The following is a 24,625-nucleotide window of genomic DNA, read 5'->3' on the forward strand; positions in this document are numbered from 1 at the left end:
TACTCGAATGACATGTTGCACTAGTATAACACATCAGACAAATACAAAACATTGTATTAGATTACGTCTGTACACACATTACACAGTATACCCACCATTCAAGTAGAAGAGGTTAATGTTGTATGTGCAACATACTAAATTAAGGCAATATTATACATTGAATGATAAATTTTTGAATACTTTGAAGTGTAAGCTTTACACTTCAAAGTATTCAAAAATTTAAATTACGAATCGGTCAGCGTATGACGGCCAAATTATGTGTGGGATGAGACGGCCACTTATTATGCCCAAAGTTATGACTTTGTAATTTGTTGCCCAAGACACCCGTAGGATAATAAAAAAAAACCAAAGTGATGAAGTCATGCCTAAAACATTTAATTTAATTACATTTTTGACCGTCTCAACCCGGTTCATTGGAGTTGCTATCAATTTATAAAATTAAGAAATATGAAAATCGACAATCTGAATATTAATTTTGGATTGTCATACAAAATCTGAATACTTTTAGATGTCGGTAAAACGGGGAAGATCTTTATAAATTTTTGAGTGTTAATATTAAGAATTAGTATTGTGCCATATTTCATTGTTTCACAAAATTTATCCATTGATTGAAGTTGAAAACAATTAAGGTTCGACAGGTTTGAATTATTTCTGTCCTTGTCTTAAACGACAAAAATCGCTTGTCAGAAAAAAACAATAATTGTATGACTGTGACGTCAATATTTATACAGTGCGTACAAGTTTATTTGTAAGTATAAAACTACTAACTTAAATTGAGCAATCACATCACTATTTTGGCTCTGTCTAGACTGTATTGGATGTCATTAGTAACTCGATACACGTCGAATTTCATACATTCATCAATACGGGTGTTGTGTAAGCTGAAAATCGGTAATGCAATTAAAGGCTTGTTAAAGTTTCGCCAACATTACTCAACGTATTTGTGTACTAGGTAAAAAAACGCCACCTCAAGAGCTTAGGGTTATCACAATCGAAAAAACTACGAATATTTTAGCAGCATAGTTTGAAAAAAAATGTGAACAAACTTTGGAACAATTTTACAGCAATCATTATACTGATTCTAGAAAACGCCACACAAAATATTATTTGCAGCTTAGCCAATAATTATCAATAAAAACACACAAACATTTAAGTTGTAATTTGAAAATCATTGTCAGTAACGACAATAACAATAGAGTCCGGGTGCCATTGCAATTCTCATACAAACGTTATACCAAGATCAATTTCCCATACAAGAATATTTACCATATTTGAGTGACTTTTTTAACAGGAACCTAGGTAATTACTATCTTAAGCTGAATAATAACTCAAATATGGTAAATATATGGGAAATGATCTTGGTATTACGTTTGTATGAAAATTGCGATGGCACCCGGACTCTGAACATGATGATATGCGACTAGACATTCTTATATTATTGGGTTAAATCTAATTAAAGTTCATTTTTTGAAGAATTGAGTAAAAGAAAGGGTAAATTTTTGAATATATCTATCACGCGACAGCCCTGACACCTGTCGGTGGCTCAGGGTTCAGTGCTGGTCACTGTTACGTCACTGTGCCATCGATACAATCGTATATTTTTAATATTAAGAAAACTCTCTCTTTCCCACAGAAAACCCAGTTTTATAGGTTACGTAATCATTATAGCAGAAAATGTCATGTCCAGTACGTGATTCTACGAGATTTACTTAACTAAGCTCCATAAAGTTTTTTTGGAGCTGGCAATTTACGGGTTAAAAATGCAAATACAGATTCTACGAGACTTATTTAACTAAGCTCCAAAAAAGTTTTTTTGGAGCTGGCAATTCACGGGTTAAAAATGCAAATACAGACATATTTGCGACTTATTAGTTAATACCACTTCTTAACTTCAACACAAAAATTAAAAACAAAAATCTGCATCAACTTACTTGTCCGTAAAAAATGAATCAGAAATAAGGGTTCGGCTTTTTGCCATTTGGCTGCGGAACCCTGAAAATATCCATCATACTTACTAGTCCATAAAAACGAATCTGGCGTTAAACTTACTTTTTGTGGATGATAGTAATTTATGTTTTCAATACAATAGTATTACAGCGTGATAAACGACACTCGTATAAATCATGCTAACCACACTTTTAAGTTGCTATATGTATATGAGCCGGTGTCAAAGAGTATTTATTGTACAGTTCATCATAGACAAAATATACCAAATTTCGCCCTTATAACTGTAGCAATAAGGTTCAATAATGGTGCAACACATACGGTCGTGAGTGTACGTGTACAATGTGCGTAACGCGTCGAGATGAATCGAGTAGGGTATTAACCTCGCGTCGCGGTCACAGGGAGCTAAGCCTGGCATACATTAACGGCGAGCGATTTGTCGTCGATATCCTAATTATAAAAACCGTGTGTGAACAGTGCCTTACAAACTAGACACTATAATCTACAACAGCGGTTCTCAAAATTTTGAACCCCAAAATAAAAGAAAGAAATATGTGCATTATTTAATTAATTATTAAATTAATAGTTATTAATTATGTAGATAAAAACCTTTTAAAAACACCCTCATTGATAGAGCAGTACAGGCCATTTCGCTGAAACTTTTTCCTATTCGCTTCGTTATGGAATCGCCGATTACAATTTATGGAATTGACATAAGACGAGTCGAACGTCAACGTCATATTAACGAATGCTTATGTCAATTCCATACATTTTCATCGGTGAACGATTAACGAAGCGAAAACGAAAAGATTTTGGCTCACCCCCCAGAGCTTGTAATTTTTCTCATTGTTACTAGAACTCACGCGGCCCCTGCAAAGGCTTTGCCCTAAAGCTCCCTCGGTGTGCACCGAGTATGGCTGATCTATTAGTAATAGCCAATAGGTATGTAGGCCGGTTTGGTCTACTAAAAGTTCTAGAATTTTGGTATTATAGAAGATCACTTGATTTGAAAGATACAACGAACTGAAGAACATCCTACCCACTGCCTTCTTTCACAGGTTATAAACATCCTTACACGAACTTGAGAAAACTCATCAAATTGCAAATTCCTTCGCGAGAAAATGAACTAGACGGCCGACGGGCTCGTATGCGAGCCCTATAGCGTAGCGCATTCCTCGCCAAGGACAACATTTAACCACCTTTAAAAATGCGAGCGACAAAAAATACCCATCAATATTTCAAAACCAGAAATTAATTAGTGCATTCGCAAAAAGTTCCTACTATCGTCAAGGCGAAGTAGCGTCATGTCATTTATAGATCCCGTTTTTGTGCGCAGGACCTTTATAGGGTGGAGTGAAAAGTTTTTACTGAACTCATTTTACAGACTACGTATTTAAACATCAAATTAATGGCTTTTTTTGATTACTCACATAATATTATGTCAACTTAATAATAATAGTAGCTCCCACACCGGTTTCGGTGACAGTGGCCGGTTTCATTGAAACCAGGCCAGCTACGCAGGAGTCATTTTATAGTGCCCAAGTGTGTGCGCAGTACACAAGAGCACTCTCTATTCCTTTACTCTCATCACCCAGTGGGACGGCAGACCGACACGACTGGCGAGAGATCAGGCACAAGACCGACTTTTTAACCGACTTCCAAAAAACGAGGAGGTTATATTATATTCGGCTGTGGTTTTTTTTTGTATGTTCGACCACTACTCCGCCGTTTGTGAACCGATTTTCAAAATTTTTATTTTGTTATATTAAGTTTCACTCCAATTTGGTCCCATTTTCACAAAAGTGGTGATCTGATGATGGGATCCATGAGTAATCGAGGGAACTCCCCAAAATTTATATGGAAACATATGGTGATTTTGGTTTTATGAGAAGCATCCTAAGCATATGCTACCAAAACGCAAGATTTTGCACCAAGGTATACTATGGTTCCGAAGCTACTAAGAGAACTCCGGATTCCTTATAGATACAAGTTTGGGGGTTTAGGCGTTGTTTTAAGAACTGAAAGCATATGCTACTATGCAAATTATATTCATCATCATCATCATCATCATCATCACTACCATGTCAGGGTCACCAATGTCACAACTCACATGGTTGTTTATGGATACAATATACACACAACACCATAAAATATCAGTCATCACGTTATGTCCTTATTTATTTGGTACATTTCAAAGTGTTTTTAATACTAAAAAATATTCTTAATGTTGTTTCAAAATACATAATATTTCAAGTACCACAAAATTGAACATAAGTAACAAAATTCAACCTTTACTCCAGAGCGTAAGGCACACATTTGGGTTGGAATGAAGGAAACGGGTCACTATGGAAAAAAGACTTCAAAAAATTTTTCGTCAAAATTTTAACCTCTTACCACCCTTTTTGAATACACCAATCGATAGGGGGCACCAAGGGGAGTAAGAAAGCTCAAATAAACTTTTCTCAAAAATCAACCCCCAGATACAGGCCGATATACGAACCTCGTTAGTATGGCGAAAATACTTGGAAAAATTTTGACGACAAAAATACAACCCCCTATGACTACCCCTTTTTATTATACCAATCGATAGGGGGCGCCAAGGGAAGCAAAAGTTTGTTAGTATGGCGAAAATACTTAGAAAAATGTGGCTAAGGTTTAGGAACCTACGTCAATTAAATGTTGGTGACATGGGTTAAGGAGGATTGTTTTGGGTGAGAAAAACTCCTACTTACCGTTTCCACTGCCAGTAAACTCTCCGTTTAGAAGAAATTCGCATTTGAGATTTTCGTAATCTTCAGATAAGATCATCTGTTTTCTGATGTTTACGAAGTATTTTTAAGGCATCTCAAGGCTGTGATGAGTGGGTCTTACTTAACTACTCAGCCACGGATACCGAAGGGGGGGGGGGGACGGGGACGGGGGAGCGCAGCCCCCCGCCAAAACAAAAACAAACGCAATCTAGAAAGTCCAAAAGTAGGTTAGGTTAGGTTGGAACTTAGACCACAACCCCCAGATATAGGAGCCCCGCGTAGCGGGGCTCCGTCGACTTACTTTTGTAGTAGTTTGTCAAATAAATTGGGGTAGGTTTGTAAACATTTTTTTTTGTGAAATAAGGGGGCAAACGAGCAAACGGGTCACCTGATGGAAAGCAACTTCCGTCGCCCATGGACACTCGCAGCATCAGAAGAGCTGCAAGTGCGTTGCCGGCCTTTTAAGAGGGAATAGGGTAATAGGGGAGGGTAGGGAAGGGAAGGGAAGGAAATAGTTGAGGGTAGGGAAGGGAATAGGGTAGGGGTTAGGGGATTGGGCCTAGGGTAAACTCACTCACTCAGCGAAACACAGCGCAAGCGCTGTTTCACGCCGGTTTTCTGTGAGAACGTGGTATTTATCCGATCGAGCCGGCCCATTCGTGCCAAAGCATGGCTCTCCCACGTAAAGAATATTTGAAACTTTTGGAACTGGCACCGACTTCAAAATTATGAAGATTGAGTACCTACAGAAATAGTTCAGGTTTAGCCGAATTCGGAAAAAGGCACTATTAGATAGGAAATATTATTTAATACTTTTTAGTTCATATTATAAGGATGTTATTATTGTTTTTACCTTGGAAGTCGGTTTTAATTTTTTGTTAAAAATAATTACCATCCGACGCATGGATCATCTTACTTGTCAGACAATCAGGTGATCAGCCTGCATTGTCCTAACCAAACTTGGAAATAGCATGTTTCCAACGCGGGAATCGAACCCACGACCTCCGAGTCAAGAGCCGAGCTCTGAACCACTGGATCACGGAGGCGTTGTCAACTTACTACACAAAAGTGTTATATTCTTACAACACACGTATAGAGCGACACACAATTTCGATACAAAAGTATCAATTTACTTTAATAGACCGTACCTCACGAACTTACATCACACGTTATACAGTTACATTATTTTGATACTTACAGAAATAAAGAATGGAATAGATGCCAGTAATTTTAAAATTATAGCTTATCTCGCTAAGTTTATCGATGCTTTTACGACCAATTTGGACGATTGCATAGAAATGTAATTGTAAGTGCAATTTCGTAATTTTAATGAATCATTATTGCAAATAATCCACTTAAGATAAACTCTAATTAAAATGCTTAACCTTTAGGTATTAATCGAGCCGTCAGTCATTGCCAAAGATCACGTCAAAAACAAATAATCACAATGACATTTGTGGTAAGGTTGCCGTAAGTAGGGCGGGCGGAGTTATTAATCGACGTAGTATCGGAACTAGTTTCGATACAATCACACCGACACGATCGATCAACCGTGAATTGCAATCGCCTTCAATGAAATGTCGGCGAAATTAAAAAAAAAATAAAGTATGAATGGGAGTAGGACGTTATTAGATAAAAAAAAATTGCTGCAGATTTGAAGAGATAATAAATCTGGGGGGTGAGCCAAAATCTTTTCGTTATCGCTTCGTTATAGAATCGCCGATGAAAATGTATGGAATTGACTTAGCGTTCGTTAATATGACGTTGACGTGCGACTCGTCTAATATCAATTCCATACATTTTGATCGGCGATTCTATAACAAAACGAAAACGAAAAACTTTCGGCTCAATGGCCTGAATCTTGTTATTTAAATCTAATTGAAATAAATAAAAAATAAAAATATAATTTACGTTATTGTCTAATTGTTTATTTAATTATAAGTATCAATATCCTTCGAGCGGTGTAGTTTGATGATCAGAATTCAACAATGACACAGCCACTATATTTTACGTGGGAGACCCATGCTTCGGCACAAATGAGCCGGCTCGACCGGAGAAATACCACGGGCTGTACTGTATTTTCGCCGAGTGAGTAAATTTACCGGAGGCCCAATCCCCTACCCTTTTGGCCTTTTCCCTTTACTATTCCCTCCCCTATTCCCTTCCCTACCCTCCCCTCCCTTACCCTATTCCCTCTTAAAAGGCCTGCAGCTCTTCTAATGCTGCGAGTGTCCATGGGCGACGAAAGTTGCTTTCCATCAGGTGACCCGTTTGCTCGCTTGCCCTCTTATTACATAAAAAAGCTACAGGTACTTCATATGATCTAGATAAAAAATATATAATTTAACAACATACAATGCGTCATATTCTGTGAAGCCCATTAAGGTCAGATGTAATGGAAATTAAGACCTCTACGGACAATCATCATTGATTCATCTAAGCGTTTCCTCACACTACTACAATGTATGTGCAAAAACAGATCATTTGCCTTGACTCACAAAAAAAAACTATTATTAAAACACTATTAGCATTTAGCAGCAAGATAGAACATTAATACAGTACATCAGTAGAGAATTACTTTCGATAGATTGATAAACTTGAAGTGTAACCTAGTACTTACACAAGGATCCCGTCGTACTTAGATGACATTTTCAGGAGGGCGTGGAATTGGATGCAAGCTGTCTAAACTAAAATGACAACACCTCCTTAAGCTGTCATTTTGGCTACATAATTTTAAAACGATACGTTTGGAAAGATTTTATATTGGCTACGAGCCAAAAGACACTTAATTATTTAAGGCGACGCATATTACGCCAAGTCTTTACAAAACAAACAGATTAGAAAAACGCTAAACACCGTAATGATTGAAAATATAAATTTGTAAAACAATATACTTCTCCCAAGCTTGAGAACTAAGAAATTTCACGGTTCGATTCCCGGCTACGACGTTTATGATTTTTTGATAACGTAATGACTCTGACTTTGACGTTCCGTTATACAGTTAATTACAACACGGAAAATAATGGTTATCTTAGAACTTTGTAAATGTTTACTTTAAACGTAACCACCTTGTTGAATTTGTATTTGCATAGCACTAATATTTGCTATATATAGTATATAAAAACATATTTAAATATTAAATTATGGCACATTTATGCGATAAGATGTATTAATGTTCTTGTTGGTAGTTTTTATATACTAGAAACATTTGTTACATATAATAAAAACGCTTATGGGATAATTGTTACTCGTGGTTATAATCTTCTAAATAAATCATTCGTACACTATACTTTCTTAAATGACTTAAATATAGATTAAAATTAATTTTCTTTTCACAGGAGGAGGACTTCTTCTGCTCTTTTTAATTAAAATTTAATTAACTTTTGGTCCCTAAAAAAAAAACAAGTCTTAAGGCGAGGTTTCTAGTCTACTGTTGATTATTATTGTTATCAAAATAAGTACAAAATAAGCTTTTGATTTATAAAAATGGCCTGCCGCAGTAATATAAGTGGTTTATCTTGATTTGAAATAAAAAAAAATAAAGATTACTATTTATAATAAAACAGATAAAAATTGTAACGTGTGTAAAATTATTATAGACTAAATTATTAAGATTACGAATTTAACCTACATTAACATTACCTGAATTTAGTTTATTTTACTACTATTTTCAACAATTAACAAATACTATAATAACTATCGTCATTTTAGTCTTGATTAATCTTCAAAACAAAACTCTCCTACAGCGCTTTTGTGTACTCGTACAAAGGTTGTTTGCGTACGACGCAATGATCCGGTCCCTAAAAAACCACCCAAACAAACAGAATCATCTATATACACAGGTAGGCTTTAAGAATTTCTATTTTTTCAAACGCAGCTGTTTCTACTCATGCGACATACAAAAGGCGTTAACACGTCGAGATGGCTCAACAGATGCGCACGCGGTTGAGGCATTTGCCTGTAAATCATACGGACAAATAACACACACCCAACCGTCGGCCGTGTGTGTGTGTGTGCGTGAGCCAAGGTTGTACCTGCCTCTACCTGTCCATCGCATTCTTGCTCTATCTGCAGAATATCAGTACGCTCGCTAACGGTACAAGCTTTGGAACATGTCTAATGTTCAAATATAACTTTGATTGACAATATAATTAATGCGAAAACATTGTTCGTATAACCTTCGCGTTATCTATTCAATATTATGTGATCTCTGTTGAAATATGAGCGTTTCAATGTCATGTATAGAGCAGGCACGTCAAAATTAACTTGCTATCTTGACGTATTTTGTCATGATCATCAACGGTTTCGTAATTCAAATCCTCAGACGAATAAGTTCAAATCAATCAGTAATTTTATGAGAAGCATTTAAAACTTACACCTGTTACCAGCTTACCACATCATCTTTAGCTGTAGTGAAAGGCTCTTAAATTGCTATTGCGATTTATCACTAGATGGCGTTGCACATTTCTAACATAATTTAAGATAGGACGGTATAATACTCTACCCTTCTAAGGCCCGTATTTTTGGTCAGTACTTAAGATACGACCCGGTCTCAAGACGCGGTTCGACTCTGTGATTGGTCCAAATTTTGACAGCCAACCAATCACAGAGCCTGAACCGTGTCCTGAGACCAAGATGCATCTTAAGTACTGCCCAAAAATACGGGCCTAAGAGGCATACCGTATAACACAAAGCGGATATAAATTGCAAGCATCTTATTAATAACTAAATATTCAAATTTAAGGTTGAGGAGAAACGCGTAGAAATAACTTTCACTATCGAACTTATAGTATAAGTTGTTTTAGGATATCGAGTAGCGAAGTTTCACAATACTAAACGAGACGTTACTACGAAATGAATACTAATTATGTGCATAATATTACGTAGTATTTTAAGTCATTGTCTCCTGTGAGGCTTTTGACTTCTGTAAGTATGAAAAGGCATTTTAAAGAGGATGACGTCACAAAAATATGTTTAAAACACGTAGAGTAAAATATAGCTCACTATTATCGAGTTTGAATTTTGTGGAAATAAATAAAATACATAAAACAGTCAGCAACTAGCAATCACTTAGTCAGATATAAAAATAAGTCGGGTTTTCCTACCAGCCCCCCTAGACAAGTGGCAAAACGCTAACGCTAGCGCTGAAGCTAACGCTACAAAATGTATGGATTTGACATTAGTATTAGCTAGCGAAGCGATGACTTATGTCAAATTTTGCAGCGTTAGAGCATATATTTTGTAGCGTTAGCGCTAGCGTTAGCGTTAGCGTTTTGCCACTTGTCTAGGGGGGCTGACGCTATAACCCAGAACGCACGAACCGATTTCCACGGTTTTGCATTCGTTGGAAAGGTCTCGGGCTCCGTGAGGTCTACAGAAAAAAAAATCAGAAAAAACTTCAAGAGAAAAGCAGGAAAACAGGGAAAATCATTTTATGGCAAAACAATATTTCCCGGAACAGCTACTATAATATTATAATTGATATGATTGTAACTTTTGGTGCTATTTATCATATATTTATAACAGTTCCAGATGTTGTCGCATCAGAACAGTAGATATTATTAAATTCAAAGTCCTTGGCTGAACACGTGGCTGGTACAAAATAATCCAGTTTAATATAGAATCTTTAGAAATGTGTTTTCGTTTTTATATCAAAGTATTTTGGGACAATGCCATCATCACAATAAAATACTATGGTAAACTGTATCGACTTACCTCTTTCAAGCCGTCCAATCTTCCCAGGGATTTTGACTGTCTTAATGGAAGAAAGGCTTTGAAGGCGTCCATTCGGGAGGTTTTCTCCGGTTCATTCGTCGCTGCGGTGAGGTCGGCGCATGATAGGCGGGCTTTACGCCGCTTGTCCAGCAGCTGCTTCGCCGTTCGCGACCTTCGCTGCACCGGCTGGGCTTCATCCTCGGGCTCGCTGCAGATTTCTCTCGCCGCATGGACCGTATGCCGCCGCCTGGACACGGGCGGCGACGTCAGCCGGGAAACCAGGGACTCGAACATCTTAACTCAATTCATTTTCCATTTTCTCCCCGTAATGTTGGCCTACAACGAACAAAACTAATTGTACGACACAGCTGAACGACAGCAGTATCTCGTGACCTCGATAGCGCTCACACTTCATAGTAATCCCATTGACCACAGGTACACTCGGGTGCGAAAATGTTACGGTTCGTCAAATATTTAAATTTAAATTTCGAATCGACGTTCCGTATTTGAAAATTCACCGGCGGTGTGTCAACCGTGACGCCGGTCGCCGTACCGTTTCGTAACGTAGGATGTACGTTTAAAAGTCAAACGGAAGTGGCAACTGGCAACATACGAATAAAACTGGATTTATCGTTATTTTTCTCACGTCGAGCGAGAAGAATACTATAACTTCATTAGCCCAGTTTCGGAGATTTGAATTCTGAGATCGCAGGGTCCTACCGTGGTGTCGAGTCGAAAGTGTGCCACCGCTCCACCCAAAACATTGTGATGGCAGAGTGCCACGCACGAGTCAAAATAGACGCACAAGGCCGACCACAGATAGTGAAAATAGAATCATTGTTAATGGCAATTTCTCTTGAGGCCGCCTCCCGCCATGATGATTCGTTATGCATAGTTTTCGTGAGCTTTTAGTTCGCAACTTTGTTTTCGACTGCAATGTCGCTAGAATATTCACATCAGTCGTTGTCTCTTTTATTTGCAATAAATTTAAAAGAGAAACATCATAATATCACGCGTTAAATCGTTTAGCATTACATTTCGCTTTCAAAGCGAAAATAGAGTTGTAAAGATGTGCTAACAGTACAGTAAACAAATCTTACAAATAGGTTATAATATTAGCTCTGGTTTAGTACGTGATTATTTAGTAGCTTTTGCACGCAACTCCTTCCACGTGTATCTTTTTTCGTGTTTACACGCCATGAATGAATTCTTTTTTTTTCTATGATTATTGTCATAGCCTACTCAATACCGTATAAAAATACTAGTCTAGTACTAATAAATAGCCTATAATCTCTAGTAATTTGGTTTTTACTGGATACATAAGGTATCTCAAATTTTATTTCTACAAATTATTTACGCGTATGCAAATTAAAAATCTGATTAATGATGCCATATAACACAAACACGAAAACATAACGAACGCAAGCAGTTCTAAATAAGAACGATGAATTGGCAAAACATATCGTTTCGCAACGATACTGGCCTTATATTAATAAGCATTTAATAAATTATATTACTTCTGTCACAAAATTTATTTTGTGTCCTTTATCGTATCAAAGTACTTCTTAGGAAGATAGGTTAGTATACTCTTACTACTACTCATATCCAAAGTATCAACCTACTTCTCTAGATAATTTACATCGAAATCGGCTTGATAACACACGGACAAACATAAACGTAAGTAAGTACGTTAGTGTAAAGTACGTACGTGCTTTTACTGTGCTTTTACTTTTATCCCAGTAATTTGACGTCTAGTTTATGTAAATCGTTGAGATAACATTCATACATTTTTTACTTTCTTGTCTCTAGATTGTACTCGATAAGGTACACCTGTGTCAAGTCGAGGCTGTCTCTATTGTTTCTTTCGTAATACAAACAAACGAACCTGAATTCGATGTACTTTTATCAAGGTTTAATGGTGAAGGATAAGATTATCGGTATACTAAGCAACTCTTTATTTAAAGAGGCTAGTTAAGTAACTCTTGACTTTAGCTTAGTCTACTTGTTTGTGTAGTGTTTTTGAAGTGTAAACTTCTTTGGCAGCGTTGTGCTCTTTTAGGGGTAAATAAAATTGTGTTAGTCATGTCAGGACACGACCTGATTGAAATTTCGTGAGACGGAATAAATAAAATAAAAATAAAAATGTTTTATTTCTGAGTAAATTTGAATCAAATTTTTTCAGAATGTCTACCTGATGCCTACCACCACAAAAATATTGGATCGTCGGATTAGCGTTTAGGTTCATAGTTGTACCGGCACTCCCGAATTTCAAGTTGCTACCAGTTGCTTTTTTATATATGTATACTATGTTAGTATGAGCAATCTTTTCTTTATTGAAATACATAAAAAAAGTTAAACAAAATCAATAGTAACATAAACCACTGCTCGTATAAATATTATTGATAATATCTCAAGTCTTGACCGTACCCAAGTCAATATATGATAAACTGCTAACAAGAAAAGCATATTAACGCACGATTCTAATGCGTATCTCAAATTACTAGATAAAGATTACACCCAATGCGTGGTGCGCGGCGCCCGAGGGCTCGTTTGTGGAGCAGCCTGGGTTGCCAGTTCTTGGAACTTGCTTTTTGTTGGGATGTTTTATAGGTTAGAGAGCGAGCTGTGTATGGGATTGTCAGATGGTCCTCAAATTACTATAGCCTACCTACTTTACCTAAATAGCCTACCTACTCTACTGTTTCGTGTTGGTAAATGTACTTACAATAATTACAATAACTTACAAAGAACTACAGTATAGGAGTTTGTTGATGATTTACATAGGTTGTTTTATTTATATCACAAAACCACTTGACTCCATACTTTTTTGATAAATTATAAGCAATGATATTCTACTTATACAGATATGTTACGTCCATCCTATTTTACGGCTTAAATCTCTTCCGAACAATTTTCAAATTCAAAATTGCAAACATTGACAAATTTGACAGATAAGTGAAACAAAAGACAACAGAGAAAACATCGAATCGTATCGCTGTCTCTTTCTTCGCCTGAGCTATGAAGAAAATTCGATTTTTTCCAGATTGTTCGGAAAAATAATTGAAAATGTAAATAATCGAGGTATTTATTGCAATCAAGACATGTGGTAAGAGATTCCATGTGTTTTATTTACTTTCGAGTCATAATTGGTACATTTTCGATACACGCACGACGTCATTTTCAATTTATTTAGGTAAGACAAGACGCAGCACGTTCGTGACTGCGCTCGATGCAGACTAAACAACAGACGGCCCAATTGGGCCGTATTTGAATCTTCACAATGCACGCGGTAGTAACATATTATCTGCTTTGAGTTTTTCATCATTAATTATAAGTAACTCTAAGTTCTAACTTTACATCCATGAAAACCTCACGCTTTTAACATTAATATTTCTTAAAGAGTATCGTTGTTTTAAATTGTACAAAATTTATTTTTTATCAAGTACGTACTTGTTGTAGTTAATTTTTAAAGCAAGAGCTTCTTTCTTTGAATTGGCAACACCGGGGTGCTCTAATGAAACGGTTAGCCCTAAGCTCGGTTGTCGGCGCAAACCGGTAGAACCACCGCCCTCCCCGCACCCCTGTAACATCCATATCTTATCAAGACGCCCGTTCTTCTATTTCACAGCTCGAAATAGCTCGGATCATACAAGCTACTGTAACCCAATATCGGTCTAGCTATCTGACTAACCACAGCTTATGTGGTAAGGGGAGAAGACGTAAACAAGATTTTCTAATGAAGATGATAAAAATGTGATGAATTATTAAGCGAGATTGCCTGGAAAATAATATCATAGAATGGGCAGCAAATCAGTAAGAGATAAACAAAAAAAAACTGCTGTATTTAAAGGTATACTCTTATAATATATGACAAGCATATTTTTTAAGAAATAATAAGAGAAATTAACAGATGGCAGTGGTCCTAAAAGGTTATAAATGAACGTGGACGGGGGCGCTGCTGGTAAAGGAGAACTGTCAAAAATGGCGTTTTTGTATGATAACAGCGTTAGTTCCTTTTTTCGCCACGTGCATTTAAAACCTTGTCGAGCTCTATGGTTATGGTTAAATATGGCATCTTGACGGCGTCCATTTTTAATTTTAATCAAAGATTTGACATTTTTTTAATGAAATAAGGGGGCAAACGAGCAAACGGGTCACCTGATGGAAAGCAACTTCCGTCGCCCATGGAGCCTCGCAGCATCAGAAGAGCTGCAGGTGTGCCGGCCGGCCTATTAAAAGGGAATAGGGTAATAGGGGAGGGTAAGGAAGGGAAGAGAATAGGGGAGGGTAGGGAAGGGAATAGGGTAGGGGATTCATGGGCCTCCGGTAAACTCACTCACTCGGCGAAACACAGCGCAAGCGCTGTTTCACGCCGGTTTTCCGTGAGAACGTGGTATTTCTCCGGTCGAGCCGGCCCATTCGTGCCGAAGCATGGCTCTCCCACGTATAAAACGTACAAATTTTGCATTATAGTTAAAGTTAAAGTTACAGTTATAGTTAGTTAGTGCAACCCAACCTAAGTATGCCACAGAACTCGATTTCATGTATTTTATTTATTCCGGCACAAAATACAGTATACAATTACACCAAGCAAAAAACATTGCTGCAATACACGATAGCGACGATAGCATCGCTAATCGTGGTAGACACGAACAGATATTAGAAATGGAAACAACAGAGAGACATAAAAAATTAGCCAATTATGATGCAATAGACGTAATTAATGCTAATAGATTACAAAATTGAGGAAACCTGACGGAGCGTGGACTGGGGAACAATCGGCGAAAGTCCTATAGCGGTGACAAAGGTAATGATTAGAAAGTGTGTATATCAGAAAGCACGCTCTGGTTGCTGCCCTATCTGCTAATCTGTCACATCTACGGTTACCAGGTGTTGGTTTTACACTAGCTTTTACTAACTAGGCTATGAAGTGAGCTAAAAAGTTTTTTATTCTCTAATTTAACTTTTAAGGCACAATCAGCCAACCGCAAGGCTTACCCTCATGACCTTTTATTTTTGACCTTTCCTAGATAAAATTCGATTTGTCATGAAAGATAAAATAATTCAAAATTTTCGTTAGGAATTTACCCAATGAAGTGGCTTTGCAAAATAACATTTCATATTTGTATTTACACATTTAATATTTGTCTATCAATGGACGAACAATAAAAAAACAACAAACACAAACTTCTCATTCTTTTTACACCCCCGTAGCTTCTATAAATTTTTTGTTCGGCCCAATTTTTTTCTGACCCATAATGCCGTCCATTATTAAGCCTCGTGTTCGCTTGTTGTTTTTGTCCACCAAATCGGGCGGCAAACCTTTTCGGTGTCACTTTCGAATGTGTTTTAGAATACATTTGAATCGCGAAAGAAGATTTCCTCGCAGATTCCGATACGGAAATCGTGGATTAGGAGGTCAGGCGGTGACCTTGGCAGAAAGTGGGTCGGTCGTGGCTATCGGGTGTCGCAGGCGTCACGCTCCAGCCAGCGCATCTGCCGACGTAAATGGACAGGTTGATCCGAGACGGAACCGACGACGTCCGGTAAAGAAATGGAACGTGATTTTTCCCAGTATTTTCCAAGTCCTTTCGGAAAAAAGGATGGATCGGAATGCCTGGAATCTTTCCTAAGCTTCTTTCTGTAATACAGAACTTATCGGCAGAAACTACGCAGATAATCAAACGCGCTTCGAAAAATTATGATATAAGCTAAGTAAATATAAATTTTCTTTGTAGCTACACATATTTTCGAGCGTGTTCCGAAAAACTACGCGTCTATTGTAACTAGGCAACATTTTTACGTTGTTTCTGTGTAAGATAGAGGAGATATACTTTATTATTTTATTTTAACGACGTTAAATTTATCTTTGATCTTAATTTAAGCACGCGTTGATTGTAGGCGTATAAAAGTAGAGGTCCTATAAAATACTGTTATACATTTCTTATCTCTACGATTAAATCTTATAGAACACATAAAGCTCTTTAAAACACCGGTTTGGTAAAGCTCCCTTAATTTTATTCAATTTCTTAGCTATTTTAATTGTTAGTAAATTAAGTTAGTAAACTCTTCAAGCGGTATTTATTTGTGATTTGTTAAACTCTCATACAAAAGATAATCTAGATGAATCTTACACTTTTCTTATTGCTTCAAACCATCAATATTTTAATTTTTAAGTATTGTAACAAATAGTTACTGTCATACTGTATTACCCTTGAAATCACAGAACGAGCGGGAAAAATAATGGGTGAGCACAACGGACAGTGACAAACGTGAGTGAAAGCCAAGGCCTCGTAGATCTCATTTGAAATTATAATATAATAATGACAGCGTTTAATAATGGACATTATTGAACTCTTGTTTACTACGAGTAAATGCTACTAATGTTTGTGGTGAACATAATATAACATTAAAGAGCAGGGCTTCCCAAACTGTGCGTCACGACGCCAGGGGCGTCGCATGACAACACAACCACATCGAGTGAGCGCCCCGGGATTCCCGGGCAGTCTAAATCCCCGGTTTCAGAAACTATGCTCAGAAAAGCAAGCGCAGCCTTCACATTAGCCAGCCTTGCGGGCTTTAATATCTTTCATAAATATCTCTTTTAATTTTTATGCTTATGTTTTGATTTGGTCATTATTTCCTAAAAAAATTTAAATATCCAAATAGTGTTTATTATGATAACCTATGTAGGCTGGTTCTAAAATTAGAAAGTATTTTTGGGGGCTCGGTTGAGGCGCGTCATAAAGAAATAGCAAAATCCCAAGGGCGTCACAGTACAAATAAGTTTGGGAAGCCCTGACCTAGAGTATAAACATAAACTTGTAGAAACGTAAGGTTTTTCTTTACTTATCTTATCATCATTATTGTTTAAATTTCTTTCTATCCTTTTCTATAATAAATAAAATAGTTTGAACACTTACTAAAAGTTATTTCTCTGATGCTTGGTTTAATACCTAACCTAAACAAAAACTAATCTACATTTTGTCGGTTGCGCAGTATCCTAAGCAATTTTATAACTAAACACTATAATATTTTCTCATGAATATTCTCAGATAAAATCGGCTAATGCTACACCAGTAGATCGATTTAGGTTCCATGTTACTCAAATTCCTATTTCGTGTTTAGGCGTCATTTAATTTTAGATTTCCGCACTAAAAAAGTTATTGCCGTTTCGCCATAGCCGCTCATGTCGCAGCCGCCATTACGCCACTGTACTATAAAGTATAGTTAGTTTTATAGGCCAATTATAGTTAGTCTTACAGATTTAGAAGCACTAGCTACTTTCATTGCCTTTTCCCGTTTCACCGAATAAAAGTTTCTAAGCAAATCCATTTATATAATTAAATTTAATTAAATAATTTTCTAGTCTAACATTTTTTAGTCTCCAACTTTATATACGGCCAATTATAAGAATTATTAAACCACTCAAACTTACATTATTTCCGTAATAACTAGGAGTTTTTGTTTGCATTACGATTTCGTGAATTACGATTTACGTCCAATCAAAAACAATATTGTAAGAATTTCCGTGTTTTAAAATTAATTGTTTTAGTTTAGGACTTGTTACTATCATAATAAGTGTGATTATAAGATCGACCACAAGATCATAATGCAAGCTAGAGCTATACTGCTAATACTTAGAAACTCTTCAAAATACTAAGATGTATCTTCTATACATATTACTAGCTGTCCCGGTGAACTTCGTGTCACTTTAAAATCTTCCCTGGACTTCTACGAATATTTTAAGACTAAAATCAGCCCAATCCGTTCAGCGGTTTTCGAGTTTTAGCGCGACTAACACATTTGGAAATCCATTTTTTTATAATATATAAGATAAAACAAGTTATTTTTCCCTCATGTCCCTTTGTTCCCTTTAATCTTTAAAACTACGCAACGAATTTTGATGATTCTTTCAGTTTTTGATAGCCCATTTATCGAGGAAGGCTATAGGCTATATTGTATCACGCTAAGACTAATAGCAGCGAAGAAATAGAGGAAAATGTGGAAAAAACGGGGAAAATTGTTTGAAAGGACTAACTTGAACGCGCTAACCTTAGGAACTACTGGTCCGACTTGAAAAATTCTTTCAGTGTTAGATAGCCCATTTATTGAGGAAGACTGTAGGCTATATTTTATCACGCTAAGCCTGATTATAGGAGTATGTGGAAAAAAACGGGGGAAATTATTTGGAAGGGCTTATCTTGCGAACTACTGGAGCAATTTTTATGTTATTTGGCACAGATATGAAGTAGACCACGTGAAGGATCATAGGCTATCGATTTTAATCATTTTTTCAGTGGCTATATATTACCTACCCGTGCGCCGCCGGGGCGGGTCGCTAGTTGTAGAATATAACAATAATAGTTAATCTTTTGCCAGCATCTTTTGATGGCGACGGAAAATCGTATTGTTCGGTAGGGAACTACATACCGTTACAGAACAAAATGATATGCACCGCTCGTTACGACTTACGGTAACTGTAAATGATTTACTGATGTCAACAGCCTGCCGAGTGCCGAGAGCCCTCCGTCAGTAGCATCAACAATCTGTCCATTCATATTTCGATCAGCGCCGACTGCCTTTCAATCCCTCACTGCATAGGACTTTGTCCTATACGTCTCAAGGACTTTCGCCCGCACTTAGGTCCAATTTCATCAACGATTGTTAAAGTTAATGCTCGAATTAGTATCACGTTTACTCTTTCATTTTTTATATGAATGAAAGAGAAGACATGACATTTTAACAAGCTATTAACACTAACACGTTGGCGAAATTGGGTTTTATTTATAATTTGATGATTTTGACAAAAACTTTTTACATATTTTTCTGTCACTACTCACTAGCTTTATTAAATTTAAGTTATCATTAAACTAGATGACGCCCGCAACTCCGTTGTGCCAAAACTCGTTTATCACGCGGGAACCGTACATGTTTCAAAAAGTATCCTATGTCCTTTGTACATTTGGGAACCGTACATGTTTCAAAAAGTATCCTATGTGACTCAAACTATCTCCATGCCAAATTTCATCAAAATCGGTTCAGCGGTTTGGGCGTGAAGAGGTAACAGACAGACAGACACACACAATCGCATTTATAATGAAAGTATGGATGTCTCCGAAACATTGCCCTATAGGTACTTCGATAACTCGACCAAATTAATGTGCTGTCGGTATTTATTCTCTACCGCGCGTTTATCGTAACATTTATATTTGTAGAATAATGCTACCAATAGAAATGTTAATTTACATAAAACCGCTTTATTTAGATATAGATTAAAATTGATTAAAACAGTTTTCTATATGAAATTAGAAGATGAACAAAGTCTCGACAAAAGAAAGACGTATTTTTTTACGTAAATTTTGCTCTTTTTAAATATTATAGGTACAAATGGAAAAAAATGTAAGTTGTAAGTGTGTGATATAAGTTTAATAATATTTAAATTAATGTTGTACATTCAGTTACACTTAGCACATTATATAACATTTTAAGTATTTAACAAGCATTAACTTTTGAAAGTCAAGGCCAAAATGTTACAGATTAAGTGTCAGACTTCAGACATAAGTAATTATAACTTATAACTTATAAGGAATACTAGCTATTTGACCGAGCTTCGCTCGGTATTCGATAAAATACGAATAAAATGTCATTTTCTAGAAATGATTCCTAGATAGATCGATTTATCGCCCCCGAATATACTAAATTTCATGAAAATCGTTGGAGCCGATTCCGGGATTCCAATTATATATATACAATATACATATTATATACAAGAATTGCTCGTTTAAAGATATTATAATAATTATTTTCATGGGTACGCAGGACTATGAGACATACAAAAGGTTTTTTATTACAAAGCTATATTAGATGACAATTATCATCTCATGCTTTATAAGACATTAAATCCTTATCCCTAATCTCAACACAGACAAAAAAATGTTCCCTACAGAAATGAACCATAAAAATTATAGTGAAGAATACGATATCAAAAATTTTAAGGTTAAAGCAACAGGAAAGCGCTTCTAACTTCTAAAGTTATAAAACTTTATAACCTTTTTGGATAATATAAAAATCCACTCTTTAATAGGTCTTAACTTTCCTGATGACAAGAGTTTTATCGAGTGAATCCTTTGGGAAAACATAAATTATTGTACATTTTATTATTTAGTTATTATATAAGTTGTTAACAAGGTATAACAGGTATAATTTTACGATGGCCTTAAGGATTTTAATGGCCAACAAAATCATTATAAAAATATTAGATGCAATTTTTACCTGGTGTCAGTACTTTTCTTGGGGGGAGTTCTTTTCAACAGAGCTGATTGGTTAATGTTTAAAACGCTAGCCAATCAAATGTGCTAGTTTATAAATAAGACTAGATGACGCTCACAACTCCGTTGAACCATAATTCATTTATCGCGCGGGAACCGTGCATTTTCCCGGGATAAAATCTATCCTATGTCCTTTCGCGGGACTCAAAGTTCAACCATGTCAAATTTCAGCAAAATCGGTTTAGCGGTTTGAGCGTGAAGAGGTAAAAAAACAGACAGACATACACACTTTCACATTTATAATATTAGTATGGAAGTATAGATATATAATAATCGTTAAAAAACTTCAGTGACTGTGCGTTAATGTTTTGCCACAACCACAAAACGCCGCTACCAGCATATTTCCTGTAGTTTTCATTCATTTTTTGACGCCGGTGGCCGCCACACGCTACAACGAGTCACTTTGCGACCAACATATAGCTTAAAACGGCGTTTGTGGCTGTCGCGTGTGGCCCGTGTGCGGTGACACTTAGGCGCAGCGCAGACGGCAGACTATCCGTGACGCACTTTTTAGTCTGTTGAAATAGAACCTAACGTCTGAATGAAATGTCTATTGTGCTAACGTCGTGTGCGTTACTGCATATAATTACATAATTATATGCAGTAACGCACACTACGCGCAAAAAGTCCGCCGCATTACTACATATAACTGCATAGGTTCTATTTCCACAGACTAAAAAGTGCGTCACGGATAGTCTGCCGTCTGCGCTGCGCTTTAACCAGAATACTTGTACTAATATGTATTCTGTGACCATAGTCAAAGGTTCAAGAATCTCTCATATAAATATTTATAAAATAAAAGTACACTATTTTTTAAAATTGTTTAAACATAAGATAGTAACAGACTTCAACATGGATATCCCATTAATTTCTCTACTATCAAGAAAGGTTACACAAGGTTGTTATTGAGGCTAGCCAATATTGACTCTGCGATAGTGGGACGCATGAAATTTGATAATTACCACTACTATTATCTTATCTTGTACACCCACTGGCTGAACTAGCTTCATAAATCACACAATTAAGTATCAGAGAATCTAGCCTTCTAGCCTTTAAGTGTTGCCCTGAACTTAAGCTTTGAGCTCTGGTATGCTTAGCTTAACTATTATTTACTTATACTGCAAAAAAATGTTTGCTGAGCAACAACTATATAGGGTCTGCTTGTATTTATCTGGCACAATAAAAAGTCAAATGACATCACAAAGACAGCTAAAAGTGACCACATAATTTTACGTAATTTATCTTTATTATTTTGGCTCAATTGTTTATAATTTTGAAGAAAATATACAATTTATTTAAAGGCAATTATTTTAATATTGTCATTCTAATGACGATAACGACATGCTAATGATGTTAAAATAGGGAAAATTTCTTTATTGTACCAATGATTAGCTATATAACTTTTTTCACTTTCTATATCATTGCACGATTTTTTTCTAAACATTTCTTTATTATTTTACTTAGTCTAGACTAAATTAAATAAAACATAAAATCTAGACCCTAGAGAGAGAAAATTATAAGCCTAATGCTTTACATCTTCAAAGCATTAAATCGTTGCTAGAAAAAAAATGCATTAAACATCTCAGTAATTTTAAATGCAATAAAGTCACCTCTTTAAAAAACAAACAATACAACCTTTACGCTGATTAAATTCGCACTGGGTCAATGGTAAATGACAATTAACAAAAACCTGATCTGTCTATTAAAGTTTAAATTATATGTTAAGTCATTGTCTCTTATCTTAATTTGGGGTAATAAAATATTCTATTTCTCATGGAATTACTCACGTATATGATAAACTGCTAATGAAAATTGAACTTAAACCCCCTTACTAATGAACGTTGTATAAGCTTTGAATAGTTATACAGTGTTTTGTTCCTGTCACACAAGTGACATTTTTAATTGGATTGAAGAAGACAAAACACTGTATAGCTATTCAAAGCTTATACAGCGTTTATTAGTAAAGGGGTAATTCTATAGGATCAAACACTCCTGTCATTTAAATTTGTAGTTTTATGAACCCCCTTTTTGTAGAAGTTTTGACCTCAAACATTCATATACTAATATTGTAAATACGAAAGTATGTCTGTCTGTATGTCTGTTATCTCCTCACGCCAAAACCGATTTTACTGACATTTGGTATAGAGCATAAAGTTAATATACCTAGCGGAATAGAGCAACAATGTCGAGCTGTCAAACGAAACCAAAATTGGTTTTCATCTGTGTGAAAAATATGTGTACGTATACACTTACACAAGCAGGATTGAATATGAATTCTATGTGATTAAATTGTCAACGTGCGGTACGTGCCGACTGGACGTCAAAAAAAGAGTGCTGCTGTCATGTATCACACGTCTCTTTTTACCACGCAGTGTTACTGATAGTGACAGAGACTCTCGCTCAGGCCTTTGTTTCTCTTTTCCGCTAGGTATATTAACTTTATGGTATCTCTATACCATCCGGAAATCCGCTGGAACCGTACATTTTTTTAGGATGAAAAGTATCCATGGTACTCAAAGTACCTCTGTACTTTGAGTACCATGGATACTTTTCATCCTAAAAAAATGTACGGTTCCAGCGCAACTAATTTTTGCACAGTGGCGTTGCGGGCGTCGTCTAGTCAATCTTATTACATAGTCCAGAATCTAGAGCCACAACTCTTTATATAATATCCTCCCTATGACTTTCCCTCATGACTGAAAAAGTTATGTTTGTAATGCAGTTAATTCCTTTGAAAGTAACAAAACGTAGTCGGTGGAATCGAAAGTGAACACAGGTACAAGTGGTAATGAGGCTTAATCAGATCTTCCGGCGTCACATCCGGCGCTGACTTCATACAAACTTTCCTAACGCAAAGCATGGGTGGAACCGTTGGTTCTATAAGTTTGCTGAACCTATATTATATAGTTGATGTTATATTTTTATTTTATTTCCGTATATTTTTATGTAACATAGGGGGTAAAATAGTTGGTTTAAAAATTAATTTATACAAACATCCTAACTTTCTATTTGTATCATATTTTGCTCATACCTAGCCTTCCTAATAAAAACGATAGATCTCAACTTCTCAACTTTATAAGATAACTGAAACATCCTATAGGAAATATTACTTTAGAAATGAAGCCGGTGTGCAAATAAGGGTTAATTCGGACCGCAACGCGACGCGTAATTAATTCTAAATTTGTACTGAATTGACAGATTTCATAAGCGTGAGATGTCTTGCAAATCCATATAAATTGAGAAATGCACCACGCGTTGCGTTGCGGTCTGAACTGACCCTAAAACAAAACTAGTCACACGTTTTGTCATTGGAGTATAAAATATTCACACATTATGCAAAAGATGCAAAAGGTACTTAATAAAAATCCGACTTGCCGTAGTACTTGAATATAGTACCTAGCTAGTCTGGTTCTCGTTACAGAAAAATGAATGGAAACAATCATAGTATCACTGTATACTGGAATATCCAGCTCCAAGTATCTGATCAGAGATCTTTATTACAAACTGCTCAAGCATTGACAATCTTTATAACTGCTAAACTAGTATGTTTTGCTGAGTTTAGTTTCTTTTATTAATTATGTCATGTTGTCTACAAATGATGATTACATTGTAGATTTTATAATGTTGTGTAGCTATCCATACTAATATTAACTATTACAAATAAGAAATTGCGTCTATCTGTCTGTCTGTCTGATGAAATTTGGTACGGAGATACTTTGAGTCCTGCCCTCGGGACAGGCATAGGATATACATAAAAAGTATTTTATCCCAGAAAAATGTACGGTTCTCGCACCATAAAGTATTTGTGCGCAACGGAGTTGTGGGCACAAACTAGTAAATAATCAAAATTATTATTTTTCTAGCATTTAGTTAAATTTTGCCAAA

The 24,625-nt window shown here is 36.1% G+C and overlaps 1 protein-coding gene across 2 annotated transcripts in view; it reads right to left on the reverse strand.

Annotated features, from left to right (window-relative positions):
• LOC121735376 overlaps window positions 1-24,625 on the reverse strand; it is a 179,541-nt gene that overhangs the window by 65,545 nt on the left and 89,371 nt on the right. Inside the window, exon 2 of one of the 2 annotated variants that reach the window (XM_042126186.1) lies at window positions 10,410-10,745. The exons of the other annotated variant lie outside the window; for it this stretch is intronic. Within the exon in view, the coding sequence (XP_041982120.1) occupies window positions 10,410-10,703 (294 nt within the window). The 5' untranslated portion in view covers window positions 10,704-10,745. The remainder of the gene's footprint in view (window positions 1-10,409; window positions 10,746-24,625) is intronic. 2 annotated transcript variants of the gene reach the window in all.

This window comes from Aricia agestis, chromosome 17, assembly GCF_905147365.1.
Source record: "Aricia agestis chromosome 17, ilAriAges1.1, whole genome shotgun sequence".
Lineage (NCBI taxonomy): Eukaryota > Metazoa > Arthropoda > Insecta > Lepidoptera > Lycaenidae > Aricia > Aricia agestis.